The 23699-nt window shown below is 45.9% G+C and overlaps 2 protein-coding genes across 2 annotated transcripts; both read left to right on the forward strand.

Moving 5' to 3' along the window:
- Positions 1 to 7698: 7698 nt before the first annotated feature.
- LOC142400694 (tripartite motif-containing protein 16-like) lies at positions 7699 to 9372 on the forward strand. Its single transcript, XM_075485802.1, has one exon. The coding sequence runs from the start codon at positions 7699 to 7701 to the stop codon at positions 9370 to 9372; it is 1674 nt and encodes a 557-aa protein (XP_075341917.1).
- Positions 9373 to 21610: 12238 nt separating this feature from the next.
- Positions 21611 to 23284, forward strand: LOC142388052 (tripartite motif-containing protein 16-like). Its single transcript, XM_075472917.1, has one exon. It carries the CDS (start codon positions 21611 to 21613, stop codon positions 23282 to 23284), a length of 1674 nt encoding a protein of 557 aa, XP_075329032.1.
- Positions 23285 to 23699: the final 415 nt, after the last annotated feature.

Below are 23699 nucleotides of genomic sequence, written 5' to 3' on the forward strand. Positions count from 1 at the left end.
GTTCTCCCCTGTGAATAGCCACTCAATCACCTGGTACTTTACATGTGAATAATAGTGATAGGTGTGGCGTAGGAGGCTGCTGCAGTCTGAGATGACAGAAAATCCAAAGATTTCTGTTCACTCTCTTTAAAAAGGGCCAGCTATATAATTTATTTTAATATATATATATATTTGAAAACTACAAGTTTCAAGGTTTTTAATGGTGTCACTCATATGTTTGAATGACAAAAACTCAGAGTTACAGATGTGTTTTTGGAGATGTGTCAAAAGAAACCACCAGTGGGTTTTAGACTCCAGAGTGTTAAGAGCTCCTCTACTGTCACACAATGGTTTCACACATCCTCCCACCTTCAGATCAGTTTGGGGAGGGAACAAGGAAGCTTCCTTCACTGAAAGGGACAGTGCTGGTTGCACCTCAATCCTGCAGTAAAGTCAGGATTGTTCAAGGGTTTGTTAAATTGTTCTTATTTGTTTTCTGTTGAAGGGAAATATTCATTCATTAACCTTCCACTGAAAGTTGAACATGAAGAAAATCTGTTTTCTCTGCATCTATCAGACCAACATTGTTAGATACGTTTAGCAGGCAGCTGTAAAGGAAATGTAAATGTTTCTGAATATTTTCATGCTTTTCATTTATATTTATATAATCAGCTCCGCTCTGCGGAGGTTGATATTTATAAATCATGATCTTCTGCTGATAAGCTCACCTAAATCTTCTGACTGATGCATTCAAGTGCATGAAATGAAACATGAACTCTCATTGTTCTGTTCCACGTATTGTTTAAGGGTCGTCATAGGTACGAGTTTGGGTGGAGCAGGTAACAGTAAGGTGGAGTTTCCAGCTGACTCCTCAGTTTCAGTCGGCTTTGGAGGCTGCAGATGGAGAGGTAACTGTGCTGTTTAATCTGCCACTTATTGATTAAGTTAAAGTTTACAAAAAAATAATTATAAAAGGAAGAAGTTCCCTGAAAGCAGCATCAGTGTTACAGGTTGTGAGTCCTGTGAACAAACTGACACAGTGTTATGTTACACATATTTAAACTTCTCTTTCCTCATGTTGTTGAATCTGCCAAAGCCTCAGTGAAGCTTTCTCATGTCTCCCTGCAGTTTCAAAGCTGAAATCTGAAAACTAACACAAGAGGGCGCCTTCATCCTGCTCACAGGGATGCAGAGGAGGTTAAAGCTCCTGGGGCCTCGTGTACAAAGCGTGCGTACGCACAAAATAGTGGCGTACGCACCTTTTCACGTCAACGATCAGATGTATCAAGAACGAAAAGACCGTGGAAATGTGCGGTGCCTCACGGCAGCTTCAGGGCTGGCGTACGCACGTTTCTGCAGCTGTTGATTCTTTGGCGACACCTAAGGTGATGTTGGGAAACTGTTATAATAAATAAATGTGAAAACAATTATTCCTCAGACAGTGATGTGCACATTTGAGACACATGAACAATTAATACTGATCAACAATTAACACACCCATGTGTGTGCAGTTACACGAGTGGATATAAAAGCAGCGCAAAGTGGTGCAATGCATACCATTAAAAACAATGGCTGCTTTAAAAGTATTAGAAGACTTTGCAAATGGTGCAATTCGAAGAGAGCGTGTGTTCACTACAACAGAGAGGATTAGCTGGCATATGATGGCGACTGATTACTCATTAGCCGTTTTGAGGGAAATCCTCCTGGAACTGTGCGCAGAGCTGCGGCCGGCGTTGGAGCGCAACACAGCGAGGAACCATGCGCTGCCTGTGCTCACAGGTGATGTGCACACTGGGGTTCCAACCGGGGCATTCCAGAGGGAGCTGGCCAACCAGTCTACTCTGAGCCGAGCCATGCCAGCCGTGTGGGACAGAATTATCTGCATCTCAGCCACGTATATCAAATTCCCAACAGGCCAACATTAAAGCTCAATTTGAAGCGAGAGCCGGTTTTGTAATCGGAGCTATCGACTGCGCACATATTGCTATAAAAGCGCCATCACATGATGAATTTGTATGTTAACAGGAAACATTTTCATTCATATGTGATGCGTAAATGCAATTAACCAACTATGTGGCCAGGTGGCCTGGTTCAACGCACAATTCATACATTCTGAGTAACAGCATCGTTGGGAACAGACTACAAGGTGGCACTGTGCGTGATGGCTGGCTTCTTGGTGAGTAACTTTATTCTTGTTTTGTCCTAATATTATTCACGTGACGCGCATTGAGTATGTGCGCCCCCAGTTTCTATCCCGTCTTCACAGCATCAGTCGGTGGTTAAAGTTAGTTTCTTGCTTTTTTTTGCTGGTTAAACTTCAGTTGAAGATCTTTCTAACAAGCCTCTGATCGTCTCTGTGGGCAAATGTTAATAACCCCGTGCGTAAAGTGTGAAATGTCTCAATCAGCCTCACCTTTTCCCCGGTGCACTTCTGCACGTTACTGTATGAACACGTTGTTGTGAGTTACACAAAAACATCAGTATTTAGCTTGGGGGTAATCAGAGTCACCGACATGAGCTCCCACCACCCCAGAGAGAGCAGTGTCACCCATAGTTGCCCCGACTCTCTGTTCAAACAGTCGGTCACCCCCCTACCCGACTGTTTTGGCCACACTGCGGCGGTGGGCAGCCAGTCTCCGCTTCACCTCCACTTTAATGTTGGACCACTTCTTCTTCACCTCTGCTTGTGTGGCTTCTCTTACCCCACAGCATTAACCCACTCTCATTATCCCACCCACTCCTCTTGCGTTTGCTGCTTATGCCGGAGGACAGCGTGCCAAAGAACACATTTTAGCAGGCCTTCACTTCAGAAAGTAGCACCGACATCTCGCTTTCCGTGAAGTTCTATTTTCCCGTCTTATTCATTCTTTTTTCTTTATTTTCTGACCGTACAGAGAGGGGGATCACAGGTGCAGAGCTCATTTAAACGTGATTTGCGTATTTAAGTAGGGGCGTGGACAGGGAGGAGTTGGGTGCTCCGACATGTGCGCTCAATTCCACGTTGATTGGGATGTACAAACGAAATGTGCTTGGATACATGCGTGCGCACAGATTCGTACATCCGACGTTGGAGGTCATTTTGGTTTGAGCGTACGCCATGTTTCAGTAGGAAATCCACGCAAGTCTTTGTACATGAGGCCCCTGTTCTGTTCATTTACACTGAACTCTGCCTGTGTTCTGGCCACTAGAACATCCTAGTTTATTTTAAATCCGTAATACATAAATATTACCTAAAGTCTCTTTCAAGTATTAATGCCTTGTAGGCCTCATTGACCTGAGTTCATACAACTAATTTCAGTAAACCCAAGAACACCCTCAGACAGAGACTGGTTCACCCAAAGGATTAAACACCCAAACACAAACTGGGTGGTGTCATGTATGCAGTGCAGCAAAGACTGTGCAGACCTCTTTATAGGAGAGACCAAACAACAGCTGAACAAGCATATGGCACAACACAGGAGAGCCACCTCTTCAGGTCAAGACTCAGCAGTGCACCTTCATCTCAAAGAGAAGGGACACTCTTTGGAGGACAGTAATGTCCACATTCTAGACAGAGAAGACAGGTAGTTTGAGATAGGAATCAAAGAAGCCATCTATGTAAAACTGGAAAAAACATTGTTGAACAGAGGAGGTGGTCTCAGGTTTCACCTTCCCAGCACCTACAATGCAGCATTGTCTCTCCTCCAGAGGCAGTTTGACAATCATTCTCACCTTGGATTCTGTGACCAAAACTCACTCTGTCAGGCAGGTAGACAATTCGGAGGTGATAAAGACACTAACGACATGCAGATTGGTGGGTATTCAGTGACACATGTTACTGTAGCGACCCTCTGCGTATAAGCTTATACATGTAGTTCAGACAAAAGAAGATGGTGTCAAGGCTCTAGCATGGTTGCTGCGTCTGCTCGCGCGAGCGGTGTTGATGACGTCACGAGTTCGTGCCCGCCATAGGACCCTATATAGTGGCGCAAGTCGTTGCGCGCCAGTAGTTGCAATTTTCTCCGTCACAGAGGTGGCGCTGCTACGTGAAGGTTACCTCTACTCTACAACCACGAAAGTGGAGAAGAAAACAATGCCGCTGTCAAGAGCAAGAATACTGTAATTAATGATACTGCTGCAGTTTTCGGATCATTTTAATTTTTTAATTCAGTTAAAAGAGGTAAAGGTCTGAAGCCCCCGGCATCAACAGAGTCTCTGCCCTCTTCTTTGCCTTCACCTATCTGTCCCGTAGCTTCTTCCACACATTCTTACAGAACTCTCCCTCTTTCCCCAAAGTTCTGCCAATCTCTGTCCACCAGTTTTGGGAGTTTACGTGCTCCCTGTGCTGTTTCACTGCAGTTTCGTACAGCTGCCTGTACAAACGCACCTCCTCACTGAGCCTGGTCTCACATCGGTCCATCCGGTTCGTTGTGCTCGGCGCCGCCAAGTTACAAAAATCGACTGGTGCACGACAACGCGCTGCGCCGTCTTTTCAAGGGAAGCGCCATGCCTGAAACGTCATTTTGACGTCACGGTGCGACACCGCCGTGAGAGACGCGGCAACCATGCTACCGCCTTAACTCACACAATGTTAAAAGCCATTCAGTCCCTCCCTCCTTTATTGTAGGTGACCTGGGCTCAAATCCCCTACATGAAAGGTAATACCTCCAGTTGGGGTCCTTATCCTACCTGTAAGTTGCTTTGGATAAAAGTTTCTGCCAAATACATATGGTCACAAACTGGGCAGTGACAGAAAGAACTACAAAATTTCTGTAGAAATTTTGATGGATGCCAATGAAGCTACTACCCGCTGAGAGACAGAGGCTGTCATGTTATTGTCATGTTGTATTGTGAGTAGACATAACACAGTGGCTTGCATAAACCTGTTAAAACAGATGAACAAAGTTCATTTGAGAGAAAACCGTGAGGCCAAGCACAATGAGGGGAATATTTGGTGAAAGAGGACAAAAATACCTACATTGTGAAGTATATTTTGTCTAGGTGCAGCAGACATTTTGGATGTGAGAGAAGTTTATTTGAGTTATTTTGGTATTAATTTCGAGCTTATGTAAAAATTGGCTTTGTTCTTAGACATTATAAATGAAACAGTCTCTGTACTTTTCCATGATGACCTAAAGTGATCCAGGAATGGGAAGACAAAACAATTGGGAAAGCCTGGGAAAGCAAGGCCAGATTCACACACACACATTGTTTTGGCTGATCCAGAGAATATGACAAAGCATGTTGAACCTACTCATGTCCAATTATACTCGGTCGAGTGTGAGTCCAACCTATGAGGCTATAAATACAAATGATACCCGGAAATCGAGGCTCAGTCTGACAGACTTCCTGCGGGAGCTCTGTTCCACTGAGCCCAGCGCTGATATGCTTGACATGTGACTACCAATAAACAATTTATTTAACTTGAGATTCCTCCGGCTTGTTCTTGAGCTGCCATTGAAAGAATCGATCTAACAGGAGGCAGATTTAGTTTTCAGACAGCTCAACTCTGCAGGTTTTTTACCTCTTCTGAAGTCCAACAGCTGTACGAGAGTTCATGTCTCATGTCATATATTTACTCTGCTCTCAGAGGTCATTTGAGGGGAAACTGTGAGGCCAAGCACAATAAAGGTGACATTGGGTGAAAGAGGATAAAAATACCTACATTTTGAAGTATAATTTGTCTAGGTGCAGCAGAAATTTTGGATGTGAGAGAAGTTTGTTTGAATTGTTTAGGTATTAATTTTGAGCTTGTCAAAATAGAGTGTGAGACCCCAGGACAGGAGAGTGAGAGGAGTCCTGATTTTTCCTGAAACTTAAACTGCCATTATGTCAAAGCTATATAACATATCAACAAACCATTTACTTCAGTTAAGGCCGGGCCTTTCCTGTCCTGTTTAAACTTTGAATGATGTCTCTATGATTAACTACGGCTGAGTTGTGAGGCCTCCAAATAGGGCTACCTTTGTCCCATTATATATGAATTTTAATGCATTTCCAATGGGCCAAAATTCACAGTATTTCCCAATTTTCCAGGAATCTGTTTGAGTAATGAGAGAGAAAAGTCATAGCACACTAGTCCCTATCGGTGGACACGTTGGGATATGCTATTTATCCCGGTCGGACCGACCGCGCGGGACTAGTTCTTTGCCAAATTCCTGACGGAAACGGGAGAATAATAAGTATGCACAATAGTAATATGTGTGCCTTGATGACTTTGGCATTGGCACCCATAATAATTGTCTTTATTTTCACTGAGGTTTGTGTAAACCAAAGACTGTATATAGTTTAAACTGGGTTTTCATTACTGAGCTGATCTCATTCATCTGATGACACTCCTTAACTGTCACTGTTGAAAATGAGATTAAAATCCCTCAAATTATTTATAGTTTAGATAGAAATTGTTAGATTGTTAGAAATGGTTGTTTTTAATGTTCATCGTGAGGAGTCATTGCTGTGTTGAAGGATTTTGTCCAAGTTTGGGCTTGAGTTAATGTCTGAAATCATGGGGGATGGATGGTAACATTCCCTTCCCTTTGTCTTGCAGATCAGTGCAACTGATTCAGGTCTTTGGCTGCATGGATGTGATTATCATGCAGGAGTCTTTAGGTCAGTTTGTGATCTGTCTGAAGCCTCAGTTGAAAGAAACAGTCGTTAGCAGAGATGTTTCTCAGAGTACAGCTGTTTATCTTCTATCACCACCTGGAGCCTCCACTTTTTGTCTTCTACACCTTTGTCTGTCCCCACACAGGTTACATTTCAAACCTTAACCATCTGAGCTGTGAAACATCTTCTGCTTCAGATACTGATCAAGGATAGAAGTTCTGAAAGGATCTCCCACTCCTCCATTATAAATATACTGAAATCCCTGGAGTGGTTTGGAGTTCAGTTTTTTTTTGGCATCAGATGGACCCTGATGTTGTCAGAGTACCGTCACATTATTCTGCAGTTTATGTTGTTTGTGTTTTCAGTGTGAACAAGAGTGGACAGAACACCAAAGGAACTCCATCTTAAGATGCAGCTTCTTTTATACACAGTGACAAAGAGACAAAGAGGGTTTCTATCAGGCTCAACCTGAAGACGCCAGTCAGTATACAGAGCTCGAAAGATAGATGATGATCAAACATGTCTGATGCAGTCTTAAGGAACCTTTAATCAGTAATATCTACATCTACATACGACAGTTCATGTTTCATGTCATGCACTTGAATGCATCAATCAGAAGATTTAGGTGAGCCTCTCAGCACAAGATCATGATTTATAAATTTCAACCTCTGCAGAGCAGGGCTGATTATATAAATATAAATGAAAAGCATGAAAATACTAAGAAACATTTACATTTCCTGTACAGCTGCCTGCTAAACGTATCTAACAATGTTGGTCTGATAGACAAAGAGAAAACAGATTTTCTTCATGTTCAACTTTAAGTGGAAGGTTAATGAATGAATCTTTCCCTTCAACAGAAAACAAATAAGAATAATGCAACAAACCCTTGAACAATCCTGACTTTACTGCAGGATTGAGGTGAAACCAGCACTGTCCCTTTCAGTGAAGGAAACTTCCTTGTTCCCTCCCCAAACTGATCTGAAGGTGGGAGGATGTGTGAAACCATTGTGTGACAGTAGAGGAGGTCTTTAGTGAAGATCAGCTGCAATAAAAGGAGGTGGAATTTGTTTTGTAAGACAGCACAGACGGTGTTTCTGCTCTGAGAGTCACACACTGCTCTGCCAAATGGAGGAAATGGCAAAGAAAATGGTTAAACTGGACCTGGAAAGCTTCTCTTGTTCGATCTGTCTGGATGTGCTGAAGGAGCCGGTGACTATTCCCTGTGGACACAGCTACTGCATGAACTGTATTAAAGGCTACTGGAATGGAAAGAATAAGAAGGGAATTCACAGCTGCCCTCAATGCATGGATACTTTCACACCAAGACCTATTCTGGAGAAAAGCACCATGTTAGCTGATTTAGTGGAGCAGCTGAAGAAGACTGGACTCCAAGCTGCTCCTGCTGATCACTGCTATGCTGGAGCTGAAGATGTGGCCTGTGATTTCTGCTCTGGAAGAAAGCTGAAAGCCATCAAGTCCTGTTTATTCTGTCTGGCCTCTTACTGTGAGGAACACCTTCAGCCTCATTATGATGTGGCTCCATTCAGGAAACACAAGCTGGTGGAGCCCTCCAAGAAGCTCCAGGAGAACATCTGCTCTGTTCATGATGAGGTGATGAAGATGTTCTGCCGTACTGATCAGAAGTCTATCTGTTATCTCTGCTCTGTGGATGAACATAAAGGCCACGACACAGTGTCAGCTGCAGCAGAAAGGACTGAGAGGCAGAGAGAGCTGGAGGGGAGTCGACAACAGATCCAGCAGAGAATCCAGGACAGAGAGAAAGATGTGAAGCTGCTTCAGCAAGAGGTGGAGGCCATCAATCAGTCTGCTGATAAAACAGAGGAGCACAGTGAGAAGATCTTCACTGAGCTGATCCGTCTCATCCAGAAAAGAAGCTCTGATGTGAAGCAGCAGATCAGATCCCAGCAGGAAGCTGAAGTGAGTCGAGTCAAAGAGCTTCAGGAGAAGCTGGAGCAGGAGATCACTGAGCTGAAGAGGAAAGATGCTGAGCTGAAGCAGCTCTCACACACAGAGGATCACAGCCAGTTTCTGCACAGCTACCCCTCAGTGTCAGCACTCAGTGAGTCTACACACTCACCCAGCATCAATATCCGTCCTCTGAGGCACTTTGAGGATGTGACAGCAGCTGTGTCAGAGCTCAGAGATAAACTACAGGACATCCTGAGAGAGGAATGGACAAACAGCTCACTGACAGTCACTGTTGTGGATGTTTTACTGCCACAACCAGAACCAGAACCAAAGAGCAGAGCTGACTTCTTGAAATATTCATGTGAAATCACACTGGATCCAAACACAGCAAACACATATCTGTTACTGTCAGAGGGGAACAGAAAAGTGACATTAATGACACAACCTCAGTCTTACTCTAGTCATCCAGACAGATTCAGAGATCGGTTTCAGGTCCTGAGCAGAGAGAGTCTGACTGGACGTTGTTACTGGGAGGTGGAGATGAGAGGGGGAGGAGCTGATGTAGCAGTCGCATACAAGAACATCAGCAGAGCAGGGGATGAAGGTGGATTTGGATTTAATGACAAATCTTGGGCATTAGATTGTTACAAAAACCAGTATGAATTTTGGTACAACAACATGGAAACCTCCATCTCAGGTCCTCAGTCCTCCAGAGTAGGAGTGTACCTGGATCACAGAGCAGGTGTTCTGTCCTTCTACAGCGTCTCTGAAACCATGACTCTCCTCCACAGAGTCCAGACCACATTCACTCAGCCGCTCTATGCTGGAGTTAGATTTTGGGAATCTGGAGCCACAGCTGAGTTGTGTAAAGTGAAATAAATGTATTTAGTCAGTTTGTTGCTGAGAGTTCATTGCTGTGATGTCTCTGCGCTGCTGTTCTTTTTTTAATTTGCTGCTTTTTCCTGTGTTTGTGCAGCCATGGAGGATATCACTGCTAATGATGAGTTTGATTCATAGAAATATTTCTCCACTTGAAAATCCAAACTTCTCTGAGCTCTAAATATTAGTTGGATCCTTGTGTTGATGTATTTGTATGTTGTTGTTTCTGTTCCACTTCATGGAGCCAAACAGAGAAACCAGCAGACCTTCCTTTATCACAGATTATTTTCAAATCTCATCACTTTGTAAATGTGAAAATAATTCTGGAGTTTGACTTACTTTGATTTGTTTCAGAGATCAAATGTTGTTGCTGTTTTCTAAATCAACCAACAAATGAGGAAGTCTGTTCTGAGATGTTCATTTCCAAGATCAGAATAAATCATGAGATCAGTTATCATGTTTAATGTGACAACAAATTAAAGTTTTTTGAGAAATTCCACTTTATTGTTCTGACATTTATTCTTTAACAGTGAGGAACTATTTGTAGATGACTCATAACAACAAACTGAAGGGACATTATAAACTAACATGGTTCAACATGATTACAATAAAACACATATTTATGTAGAAAGAATCAGCTCTATAAATATATAGTTATATATGATATTTATGAATGTTTGATGTTATTTAATGAGAGTTGGGGAATAACAAAGATTGCTTTTCAGTTCTGTGTTGACCAAACAAAGGTCCCGACTGATATCAGGACAGCTGAGTCGCTGCCCATCTTTCGCCGCAGGCTGAAAACCCACCTCTTCAGGAAAAACTACCCTGCTCCGTCCTAGTTCCTTACGCACTTATTGTTTCCTCCACCACTGGCACCCTCTATATTTTCATTACCCCCTACCCGAACCAGGGTTTGAATCCCATTCCTGCTTTTCTTACCTCTTTTATTTCTTCCCCTACCCGAACCAGGGTTGCATCCCCACCCCGCTGTGACTGGTGTGCAGTTGGTGAGAGGCTGAGGTATCTGACTTATCGCACTTACTCTAGCACTAGTTTTGCTCTTAGCTGTTTGGTATTGGAAGGAAATGCACTTATGATTTCTTGTGACCTGAAGTTCTTTTGCCTACCGATGTTGAACGCACTTATTGTAAGTCGCTTTGGATAAAAGCGTCTGCAGAATGACCGTAATGTAAATGTAAATGTAATGTATGGCACAAATCTGAGGATAAAACCTTTCCTGTCATATTTGCTCATGGCATTGACTGGTGTCCCAAGATGGTTGGCAGTATTAAGCTTTAGTTGACAAGTGGGCTATAGTTCACTTATCCCGGAGATCATAGTTCATCAAATTTATTTTCAACTTGATGTTTTTTTCCAATGTCTTACTTCTTGATTACCACCATTGTTAGTGTGGAGGGGGCGTGGTGCATCAGCTGCAGGAGAGAGGTGTGGAGAGAGCTCAGGGGAGCGGCACCAGGTGAGTGAGTAGTACACCAGTATCCACTTGTCTAATCACTCTCCTTATAAAACACAGTAGCGTGCTGGAACCAGGGGGAGAGGAGAAAGGAGAACGAACCGGCTCGCAGCGCAGGGAGCGCAGGAAGGAGACCGGACGGAAAGAGCTGCCACAAGCCGAGCAACAAGCCGGGCAAACGAAAAAGAAAAGAACAAAATAAAAACCCTTACCCTGACACCCGGTCTCAGTCATCCTTACCGCTGAAAGAACCCGCAGTGGCTGTAAGAACGCCACATTGGCGCCTTAACAGGGACTCAGCGAAGACAGGAGGGAAAAACTGAGATGACGGAACCGCAACAGCCGATCACCATGCTGGCCCAGTTGCTGGCAGAGGTCGCGGCGATGAGCCGTGACCAGGCGGCTCTCAGCAGACAGCAGCTGGCAGCACTGCAGGACCAGTCAGAGCGACAGACCCACCTGCTGGAGGTGATGGTGGAGCAGGCCGGAGCAGGAACACCAGCTCCCCCACTCGCAGCAGTCGCACTGCACAAGATGTCGCCAACGGATGACCCACAATCTTTCCTGGAGATGTTTGAGGCAACGGCGGAGGCATGCAGGTGGCCAGAGGAAGAGTGGGCGGTACGGGTGCTTCCCCTCCTGTCAGGGGACGCCCAAACAGCGGCGCTGGCTCTCCCGGCGCGCGCTCGCGACTACAAGGCGATCAGGAGGGCAGTGCTGGATCGCCTGGGCTACTCGGCGGAGGACCATCGCCGCCGTTTCAGGGGGATGAAACTGGGCCCCACGGACCGACCGTTTACCTACGCTCAGCAGCTAAAGGACGCGGCGACGAGGTGGCTGCAGCCGGGGGGATCGAACGGCGAGGAGAGGATGCTGGAGCAAATTATCCTGGAGCAGTTTTTGGAGGGGCTGCCAACGGGGACGGCAGAGTGGGTGCGCTGTCACCGACCTGTGGAGCTGGCAACCGCAATCACCCTCACAGAGGACCATCTGGCTGTCTTCTCCCGGGGCCGGGCACCGGAGGCTCGACCAGCAACGCCCAGCCGTCCCACACCAGCGCCCCGAAGGGGGCAGTTCTCAGCCGAGCCCCTGCCCCACACAACTGCCCGACCATCGCCATCGCCCCGCACTAACCTCTCACGTCTCTTCCCACCCCAGGTTCCAGCCGCTACAGGTGCTGCTCCCGACCCGCAGAGGGTCCCTCAGGCAGCAGTGCAGGAGTGTTGGAGGTGCGAGCAGCCCGGTCACTTCCGCCGCGAGTGCCCGCTGATGGAGGTCGGCCAGGTGATCCGGGTTGTCGGCCCTCCAGCACCCTCCGCCGGTCCAGGAGGGACGTACAGCGTTCCGGTAAGGATTCAGGGGGGTACACATCAGGCAATGGTGGACTCAGGCTGCACGCAGTCCATAGTTCACCAGAATCTGATTCGACCCGGGGCTTTGATAGAGGCGGGGTGGGTGGATATTAGGTGTGTACATGGGGATATTCACAGATACCCTGTAGTTCCAGTGGAAATTCGCTATAAGGGAAAAAGCATAGTGTGAAGGCTGCGGTTAGCTCCCGCCTGGTGCACCCCCTGATTTTGGGTACGGATTGGCCTGGGTTTGATAGATTGGTGGGGCAGTGTGTGGGGGTGTGCTCACGACCAGCAGGGACATGGGATATGTGCGCCGTGCTCAGCGGTGACGCGAGGTTGTCCGACACTGCAGACGGGGAGGGGGAGCCGGCGGCGCCTTCACAGGAGGCGCCGCAGGTTCCCGTGTTTGACTCCATGGAAGATTTTCCACTTGAGCAGTCTCGTGATGATACTCTACGCTTTGCCTTTGACCAAGTGATAAAAATTGATGGTCACATGGTGCGCCCTGACGCAGCGTTGACATATCCACACTTTTCATTGTGCAGGGATAGGTTGTACAGAGTGAGTCGTGACACTCAGACCGAAGAAACAGTAGCACAGTTGTTGGTCCCGAAAAGCCGTCGGGAAATGGTTTTCCAGGCGGCTCATTATAACCCGATGGCTGGGCATATGGGGTATGAAAAAACACTGAACCGGGTTATGGCCCGATTCTATTGGCCAGGCATTCGGGCAGACGTACGCCGCTGGTGTGCGTCCTGCCCCGAATGCCAGTTGGTTAACCAACCGGCCATCCCGAGAGCGCCTTTGCGCCCATTACCGCTGATCGAGGTCCCATTTGAACGGATTGGGATGGACCTCATCGGGCCATTTCACCGAAGCGCACGCGGATATCGCTTTGTGTTAGTCCTGGTGGATTACGCAACACGATACCCAGAGGCAGTGCCGCTGCGCAGCATATCTGCAAAGAGTGTTGCACAGGCGCTGTTTCAAGTGATCTCCCGAGTCGGGATCCCGAAAGAGATCCTGACTGATCAAGGCACGCAATTTATGTCACGAACACTGAGAGAACTGTACGGATTATTGGGAATCAAGTCCATTCGAACGAGTGTTTACCACCCCCAAACTGACGGCCTCGTTGAGCGCCTGAATAAGACTTTGAAGTCCATGATCCGTAAGTTTGTGCACGGGGATAGTGGTAATTGGGACAGGTGGCTAGATCCTCTGCTGTTTGCAGTGCGCGAGGTACCCCAGGCCTCCACGGGATTTTCTCCCTTTGAACTGCTGTTTGGCAGAAAACCACGCGGGGTTTTGGACCTGGTTAAGGAAAGCTGGGAGGAAGGTCCAAGCCCCAGTAAAAACGAAGTTCAGTACGTCCTGGACCTGAGAGCAAAACTCCACACACTAGGGCAGTTGTCACGTGGGAATTTGCTCCGGGCCCAGGAACGTCAGCAGCGGCTGTACAACAGAGGATCTCAGTTAAGACAATTTGCACCGGGAGATAAAGTGCTTGTATTGCTCCCATCTTCCAGCTCAAAATTACTCGCCAAGTGGCAAGGGCCATTTGTGGTCACACGACGAGTGGGTGACGTTGATTATGAGCTTGTGCGATCGGACAGGGGAGGTGCAACACAGATTTATCACCTCAACCTCCTGAAAGCATGGAGGGAGGCGGAGTCTGTTGCCTTGGTGACGACAATGGCAGAGAGAGATGAGTTGGGGCCTGAGGTACCAAAATCGACCAATCCAGCCTCGCTCCTTTGTGAAGGCCACCTCTCACCGTCCCAGGGAGCAGACATAGCCAAGTTGCAGCAGCGGTTCGCTGATGTGTTCTCCCCCCTGCCAGGACGCACAAGCCTTATTCAACACCAGGTTGAGACTCACCCGGGCGTGACGGTGCGTTCACGGCCCTATCGGTTACCTGAACACAAGAGAAAAGTGGTTCAGGCAGAATTAATAGCCATGTTGGAAATGGGCGTAATAGAAGAGTCCCACAGTGCCTGGAGTAGCCCCATCGTGCTTGTGGGCAAGAAGGATGGGTCTATTCGGTTCTGTGTGGATTATCGCAAGGTGAACGCCGTTTCACGCTTTGATGCCTATCCCATGCTCCGGGTCGACGAGCTCCTGGATCGCCTGGGCACTGCTCGTTTTTTCACGACGCTGGATTTGACCAAGGGTTACTGGCAGATTCCCTTGTCTCCAGAGTCCAAGGAAAAAACGGCCTTCTCCACTCCGTACGGTTTGTACCAATTCGTCACACTTCCATTCGGGTTGTTCGGGGCCCCAGCCACATTCCAACGTCTCATGGACCGGGTGCTGCGGCCGCATGCTGCATATGCTGCCGCCTATCTGGATGACGTGATCATCCACAGCAACAGCTGGGCGGAGCATGTGCAGCAGGTGGCCGCGGTGCTCGAGTCACTGAGGCAGTCGGGGCTCACGGCCAACCCGAAGAAGTGTGCAGTTGGATGGAGGGAGGTACGGTATTTGGGGTACCACTTGGGCGGCGGGCAGGTGCGTCCACAGGTCGACAAGACAGCAGCGATTGCAGCCTGCCCAAGGCCCAAGACAAAAAAGGAGGTGAGGCGGTTTTTGGGGCTGGCCGGATATTACCGGAGGTTTATTCCCAATTTCGCGGAGCTGACCAGCCCCTTGACCGACCTCACCCGAAAGGGTGCCTCAGATCCGGTCCAGTGGACGGAGCAGTGCCAGGTGTCGCTTGAGAGGGTAAAACAGGCCCTCTGCGGGGAGCCTCTTCTCCACACACCTAACTTCTCTCTCCCATTTGTCCTGCAGACTGATGCGTCGGGCAGGGGGTTGGGGGCCGTTCTGTCCCAGCAGGTGCAGGGTGTCGACCGCCCAGTGCTGTACATCAGCCGGAAACTGTCCGAGAGGGAGGCCAGGTACAGCACGGTGGAGAGGGAGTGCCTGGCCATCCGGTGGGCGGTCGGCGCTCTGCGTTATTACCTGCTGGGGCGCCCATTCACCCTCTGCTCGGACCATGCTCCCCTCCAGTGGCTCCACCGCATGAAGGATGCCAAGGCGCGGATCACCCGTTGGTATCTTGCGCTACAACCTTTTAAATTCAAGGTGATCCATAGGCCGGGGACACAGATGGCTGTGGCCGACTTCCTCTCCCGCTTGCATGAGGAGGAGGAGGCGGGGGGGAGTGGGCTAGGCCGGGCGGCTCCCCGGCCTAAGTCGGGCGGTGGAGGTATGTGGAGGGGGCGTGGTGCATCAGCTGCAGGAGAGAGGTGTGGAGAGAGCTCAGGGGAGCGGCACCAGGTGAGTGAGTAGTACACCAGTATCCACTTGTCTAATCACTCTCCTTATAAAACACAGTAGCGTGCTGGAACCAGGGGGAGAGGAGAAAGGAGAACGAACCGGCTCGCAGCGCAGGGAGCGCAGGAAGGAGACCGGACGGAAAGAGCTGCCACAAGCCGAGCAACAAGCCGGGCAAACGAAAAAGAAAAGAACAAAATAAAAACCCTTACCCTGACACCCGGTCTCAGTCATCCTTACCGCTGAAAGAACCCGCAGTGGCTGTAAGAACGCCACAGTTAGATTAATTTCCTTTGATCTATGATAACTTGCTTGACTCTTCCTAAAGAATCTGGTTCCCCAGTGTTGATAGAAATATCAACGAGGTATTGATTTTCACTTCTGGCTGAAACGCATCAGTCAAGATAAAGAGAGGATTACAAACTCATTGAAGATAGCTTGTGGGTGCAAGAGGAACACAGTATCAGCAGACATGGAAAAAGCATGTCATTATGTAGTGTTCTCCTGTGGGAGATACTTCAAGAAGATGGTGTAACTCACACAATGTTATGAGCCATTCAGTCCCTCCCCAACCAGAGCCACTTGTATACCTACAGGGACTGGATTGTGCAGTGGTAAGATTGCCACCTTTATTGTAGGTGACCTGTGCTCAAATCCCCTGCATGAAAGGTAATATCTCCAGTTGGGGTCCTTAGGAAAGACCCCGTTACCCTATCTGTAAGTTGCTTTGGATAAAAGTGTCTGCCAAATACATAAACATTAACAAACATACCTGCAGATGGTCACAAACTGGGTAGTGACTGAAAGAACTAGAAAATATCTGAAGATATGTTGATGGGTGCCAATGGAGCTACTGCCCACTGAGAGACAGAGGCTGTCATGTTATGGTCATATTATATTGGGAGCAGACATGACACAGTGGCTGGCATAAACCTGTTATAACAGGTCAGCCATCTTGGCTGTGCCCTCAGAAGGAGTATAAGCTGTGTGATCAGTATTTTTGCAGACAGCTTCGTGGGTAAGAGGAGAGGAGCGCACACAATATGGCTCCAACTGGCAGGGAGAACTCGGTGTTCAATACTGATATGTGTGACTCGAACAAACAGTTGCCGTTCAAAAACTATGAGTCATATTAAAAAGATTCTTGAACCGTGAGTGCCAGAAGGGATAGCAAAAGCCACTGGTGTAAGTTTTTTGCTGTTGCTATGTACGGTATTTTTTTATGTCAATTTTAAAAACAGCGTTCACATTGATTTGATAAGGAGATGAGTTTACATGGCTATAATGGCCCTCAATGGCAGCCCGAGTGGTCGTTCTCTGCGTTCGGAGGTCATTTGAGAGAAAACTTTGAGCCAAGCACAATGACGATGACATTTGGTGAAAGAGGACAAAAATACCTACATTTTTAAGTATAATCTGTCTAGGTGCAGCAGACATTTTGGATGTGAAAAAAGTTTGTTTGAGTTATTTTGGTATTAATTTCGAGCTTGTCAAAATAGAGTATGAGACCCCAGGATAGCAGAGTGAGAGGAGTCCTGATTTTTCCTAAAACTTAAACTGCCATTGTGTCAAAGCTATAAAATATATCAACAAACCCCTTAGCTCAATTAAAGTTGAGTCTTTCCTGGCCTGTTTAAACTTTGAATGATATTGCTATGATGAATTATGGCTGAGTTATGAGGCCTCCAAATAGGGCTACTTTTGTCGCATTATTTATTCATTTTAATGCATTTCCAATGGGCCAAAATTCACAGTATTTCCCAATTTTCCGGGAATCTGTTTGAGTAATGAGAGAGAAAAGTCATAGCACACTAGTCTCTATCGGTGGACATGCAGAGATATGCTTTTTATCCCGGTCGGACCAACCACGCGGGACTAGTTCAGTGCCGAAATTCGTTACGGAAACGGGAGAATAATAAGTATGCACAATAGAAATATGTGTGCCTTGATGCCTTTGGCATTGGCACCCATAATAATTGTCTTTATTTTCACTGAGGTTTGTGTAAACCACAGACTGTATATAGTTTAAACTGTGTTTTCATTACTGATCTTATCTTATTCATCTGATGACACTCCTTAACTGTCACTGTTGAGAATGAGATTAAAATCCCTCAAATTATTTATAGTTTAGATAGAAATTGTTAGATTGTTAGAAATGTTTGGTTTTAATGTTCCTCATAAGAATGTAGAGTCATTGTTGTGCTGAAGGAGTTTGTCCAACTTTGGGGTTGAGTTAATGTCTGAAAACATGGGGGATGGATGGTGACATTCCCGTCCCTTTGTCTTTCAGATCAGTGCAACTGATTCAGGTCTTTGGCTGCATGGATGTGATTATCATGCAGGAGTCTTTAGGTCAGTTTGTAATCTGTCTGAAGCCTCAGTTGAAAGAAACAGTCGTTAGCAGAGATGTTTCTCAGAGTACAGCTGTTTATCTTCTATCACCACCTGGAACCTCCACTTTTTGTCTTCTACACCTTTGTCTGTCCCCACACAGGTTACATTTCAGACCTCAACCATCTGAGCTGTGAAACATCTTCTGCTTCAGATACTCATCACAGACATAAGTTCTGACAGGATCTCCCACTCCTCCATTATAAATATACTGAAATCCCTGTGGTGGTTTGGAGTTCAGGTTTTTTTTGGCATCAGATGGACCGTGACATTGTCAAAGTAGAGTCACATTATTTGAGGTTAACATATTAAAGCCAATTTTTGTCTCACATTCATCCCTCTGTCCAGATAAAAATGATGCTTTTCTCCGCCTAATAACTGAGCTCATCAGAGGCAGTCATCAGAGGTAAATGTGATCCTGCCTCCTCAGTTTAAATACCCTCACTGACCAGGATGCATATAGACTTAGCTGCATAACAGCATGATGATAGAATAAAGACTTTATCAGCACCTTAGACTGCTGCTGAACATGAAATGTTATGAGCAACACATAAATCACTGATCACACTGATCTGCTCACCTGGGTTTTCTCTCTTCTGAACGGATGTTTGCTGTGAAGGTTTTTGTTGTTTCCTGCCAACTGAAAAAGGCTGGAAAAGAAGTCATTCTGCTGTTTTATGTTGTTTGTGTTTTCAGTGTGAACAAGAGTGGACAAACCACCACAGGAACTCCATCTTAAGATGCTGCTTCTTATATACACAGAGACAGAGAGACAAAGAGACAAAGAGGGTTTCTATCAGGCTCAATCTGAAGACTCCAGTCACTATACAGAGCTCCACAAATAGATGCTGATCAAACATGTCTGATGCAGTCTTAAGAAACCTTTAATTGGTAATATCTACATGTGAGTTAAGAGCTAATATTTGACTTTTCTCTGGACTCTGTTCGAGCCAGCCAGGAGTACAGAAGGTTTGCAGGTTATACAGTCTGTGGTTTACACAAGCCTCAGTGAAAATGAATACAATTATTATGGGTGCCAATGCCAAAGGCATCAAGGCACACATATTACTATTGTGCATACTCATTATTCTCCCGTTTCCGTCACGAATTTCGGCAAGGAACTAGTCCCTCGCAGTTGGTCCGACCGGGATAAAACGCATATCTCCACATGTCCACCACTAGGGACTGGTGTGCTATGAATTTTCCTTTTCATTACTCAAACTGATTCCAGCAAAATTGGGAAATACTGTGAATTTTGGCCCATTGGAAATGCATTAGAATTCATATATAATGGGACAAAGGTAGCCCTATTTGGAGGCCTCACAACTCAGCCGTAGTAAATCATAGAGACATCATTCAAAGTTTAAACAGGACAGGAAAGGCCCGGCCTTAACTGAAGTAAATGGTTTGTTGATATGTTTTATAGCTTTGACATAATGGCAGTTTAAGTTTCAGGAAAAATCAGGACTCCTCTCACTCTCCTGTCCTGGGGTCTCACACTCTATCTTGACAAGCTCGAAATTAATACCAAAATAACTCAAATAAACTTCTCTCATATCCAAAATGTCTGCTGCACCTAGACAAAATATACTTCAAAATGTAGGTATTTTTGTCCTCTTTCACCAAATATTCCCCTCATTGTGCTTGGCCTCACGGTTTTCTCTCAAATGAACTCTGTTCATGAACTCTGTTCATCTGTTTTAACAGGTTTATGCCAGCCACAATACAATATGACAATAACATGACAGCCTCTGTCTCTCAGCGGGTTGTAGCTTCATTGGCATCCATCAAAATTTCTACAGAAATTTTGTAGTTCATTCTATCACTGCCCAGTTTGTGACCATATGTATTTGGCAGAAACTTTTATCCAAAGCAACTTACAGGTAGGGTAAGGGGGTCTTTCCTAAGGACCCCAACTGGAGGTATTAGCTTTCATGTAGGGGATTTGAGCCCAGGTCACCTACAATAAAGGAGGGAGGGACTGAATGGCTTTTAACATTGTGTGAGTTACACCATCTTCTTTTGTCTGAACTACATGTATAAGCTTATACGCAGAGGGTCGCTACAGCCACATGTGTCACTGAATACCCACCAATCTGCATGTCGTTAGTGTCTTTATCACCTCCGAATTGTCTACCTGCCTGACAGAGTGAGTTTTGGTCACAGAATCCAAGGTGAGAATGATTGTCAAACTGCCTCTGGAGGAGAGACAATGCTGCATTGTAGGTGCTGGGAAGGTGAAACCTGAGACCACCTCCTCTGTTCAACAATGTTTTTTCCAGTTTTACATAGATGGGCTCTTTGATTCCTCTCTCTAACTACCTGTCCTCTCTGTCCAGAATGTGGACATTACTGTCCTCCAAAGAGTGTCCCTTCTCTTTGAGATGAAGGTGCACTGCTGAGTCTTGACCTGAAGAGGTGGCTCTCCTGTGTTGTGCCATATGCTTGTGGAGCTGTTGTTTGGTCTCTCCTATAAAGAGGTCTGCACAGTCTTTGCTGCACTGCATACATGACACCACCCAGTTTGTGTTTGGGTGTTTAATCCTTTGGGTGAACCAGTCTCTGTCTGAGGGTGTTCTTGGGTTTACTGAAATTAGTTGTATGAACTCAGGTCAATGAGGCCTACAAGGCATTAATACTTGAAAGAGACTTTAGGTAATATTTATGTATTACGGATTTAAAATAAACTAGGATGTTCTGGGTCAAAGTGGCCAGAACACAGGCAGAGTTCAGTGTAAATGAACAGAACAGGAGCTTTAACCTCCTCTGCATCCCTGTGAGCAGGATGAAGGCGCCCTCTTATAGTTTTCAGATTTCAGCTTTGAAACTGCAGGGAGACATGAGAAAGCTTCACTGAGGCTTTGGCAGCTTCAACAACATGAGGAAAGAGAAGTTTAAATATGTGTAACATAACACTGTGTCAGTTTGTTCACAGGACTCACAACCTGTAACACTGATGCTGCTTTCAGGGAACTTCTTCCTTTTATTATTATTTTTTTTGTAAACTTTAACTTATCAATAAGTGGCAGATTAAACAGCACAGTTACCTCTCCATCTGCAGCCTCCAAAGCCGACTGAAACTGAGGAGTCAGCTGGAAACTCCACCTTGCTGTTACCTGCTCCACCCAAACTCGTACCTATGACGACCCTTAAACAATACGTGGAACAGAACAACGAGAGTTCATGTTTCATTTCATGCACTTGAATGCATCAGTCAGAAGATTTAGGTGAGCTTATCAGCAGAAGATCATGATTTATAAATATCAACCTCCGCAGAGCGGAGCTGATTATATAAATATAAATGAAAAGCATGAAAATATTCAGAAACATTTACATTTCCTGTACAGCTGCCTGCTAAACGTATCTAACAATGTTGGTCTGATAGATGCAGAGAAAACAGATTTTCTTCATGTTCAACTTTCAGTGGAAGGTTAATGAATGAATCTTTCCCTTCAACAGAAAACAAATAAGAATAATGCAACAAACCCTTGAACAATCCTGACTTTACTGCAGGATTGAGGTGAAACCAGCACTGTCCCTTTCAGTGAAGGAAACTTCCTTGTTCCCTCCCCAAACTGATCTGAAGGTGGGAGGATGTGTGAAACCATTGTGTGACTGTAGAGGAGGTCTTTAGTGAAGATCAGCTGCAATAAAAGGAGGTGGAATTTGTTTTGTAAGACAGCACAGACGGTGTTTCTGCTCTGAGAGTCACACACTGCTCTGCCAAATGGAGGAAATGGCAAAGAAAATGGTTAAACTGGACCTGGAAAGCTTCTCTTGTTCGATCTGTCTGGATGTGCTTAAGGAGCCGGTGACTATTCCCTGTGGACACAGCTACTGCATGAACTGTATTAAAGGCTACTGGAATGGAAAGAATAAGAAGGGAATTCACAGCTGCCCTCAATGCATGAATACTTTCACACCAAGACCTATTCTGGAGAAAAGCACCATGTTAGCTGATTTAGTGGAGCAGCTGAAGAAGACTGGACTCCAAGCTGCTCCTGCTGATCACTGCTATGCTGGAGCTGAAGATGTGGCCTGTGATTTCTGCTCTGGAAGAAAGCTGAAAGCCATCAAGTCCTGTTTATTCTGTCTGGCCTCTTACTGTGAGGAACACCTTCAGCCTCATTATGATGTGGCTCCATTCAAGAAACACAAGCTGGTGGAGCCCTCCAATAAGCTCCAGGAGAACATCTGCTCTGTTCATGATGAGGTGATGAAGATGTTCTGCCGTACTGATCAGAAGTCTATCTGTTATCTCTGCCCTGTGGATGAACATAAAGGCCACGACACAGTGTCAGCTGCAGCAGAAAGGACTGAGAGGCAGAGAGAGCTGGAGGGGAGTCGACAACAGATCCAGCAGAGAATCCAGGACAGAGAGAAAGATGTGAAGCTGCTTCAGCAGGAGGTGGAGGCCATCAATCAGTCTGCTGATAAAACAGTGGAGGACAGCCAGAAGATCTTCACTGAGCTGATCCGTCTCCTCCAGAAAAGAAGCTCTGATGTGAAGCAGCAGATCAGATCCCAGCAGGAAGCTGAAGGGAGTCGAGTCAAAGAGCTTCAGGAGAAGCTGGAGCAGGAGATCACTGAGCTGAAGAGGAAAGATGCTGAGCTGAAGCAGCTCTCACACACAGAGGATCACAGCCAGTTTCTGCACAGCTCCCCCTTAGTGTCAGCACTCAGTGAGTCTACACACTCACCCAGCATCAATATCCGTCCTCTGAGGCACTTTGAGGATGTGACAGCAGCTGTGTCAGAGCTCAGAGATAAACTACAGGACATCCTGAGAGAGGAATGGACAAACACCTCACTGACAGTCACTGTTGTGGATGTTTTACTGTCAGAACCAGAACCAGAACCAAAGAGCAGAGCTGACTTCTTAAAATATTCATGTGAAATCACACTGGATCCAAACACAGCAAACACATATCTGTTACTGTCAGAGGGGAACAGAAAAGTGACATTAATGACACAACCTCAGTCTTACTCTGATCATCCAGACAGATTCAGAGATCGGTTTCAGGTCCTGAGCAGAGAGAGTCTGACTGGACGTTGTTACTGGGAGGTGGAGATGAGAGGGGGAGGAGCTGATGTAGCAGTCGCATACAGGAACATCAGCAGAGCAGGGGATGAAGGTGGATTTGGATTTAATGACAAATCTTGGGCATTAGATTGTTATCAAAACAGTTGTGAACTTTGGTTCAACAACATGAAAACCTCCATCTCAGGTCCTCAGTCCTCCAGAGTAGGAGTGTACCTGGATCACAGAGCAGGTGTTCTGTCCTTCTACAGCGTCTCTGAAACCATGACTCTCCTCCACAGAGTCCAGACCACATTCACTCAGCCGCTCTATGCTGGAGTTTATGTTTATGATACTGGAGACACAGCTGAGTTTCGTGAAGTGAATTAAAGGTATTTTGTTGCTGGGAGTTCATTGCTGTGATGTATCTGCACTGCTGTTCTGTTGTTTATTTGATGTTGTTTATTTGCTGCTTTTTCCTGTGTCTGTGCAGCCATGGAGGATATCACTGCTAATGATAAGTTTGATTCACAGAAATATTTCTCTATTCTCTAAATAGAGATAGATTCTCTAAAATATTAACTTCTCTGAGCTATAAATATCAGTTGGATCCTTGTGTTGATGTATTTTTTTGTTGTTTTTTCTCTTCCAAATCATGGAGCAGAACATAGAAATCAACAGACCTTCCTTTATTACAGATTCTTTTCAATTCATCACTTTGCAAATGTAAAAATAATTCTGGACTTACAATTTGATTTGTTTCAGAGATCAAATGTTTTTGTTGTTTTCTAAATCAACCAAGAAA

The sequence above is a fragment of the Odontesthes bonariensis genome, chromosome 2, assembly GCF_027942865.1.
Source record: "Odontesthes bonariensis isolate fOdoBon6 chromosome 2, fOdoBon6.hap1, whole genome shotgun sequence".
Lineage (NCBI taxonomy): Eukaryota > Metazoa > Chordata > Actinopteri > Atheriniformes > Atherinopsidae > Odontesthes > Odontesthes bonariensis.

Coding starts and splice junctions, on each gene's coding strand:
- LOC142400694 (XM_075485802.1), top strand. CDS start 7,699: ATGGCAAAGAAAATGGTTAAACTGGACCTGGAAAGCTTCTCTTGTTCG.
- LOC142388052 (XM_075472917.1), top strand. CDS start 21,611: ATGGCAAAGAAAATGGTTAAACTGGACCTGGAAAGCTTCTCTTGTTCG.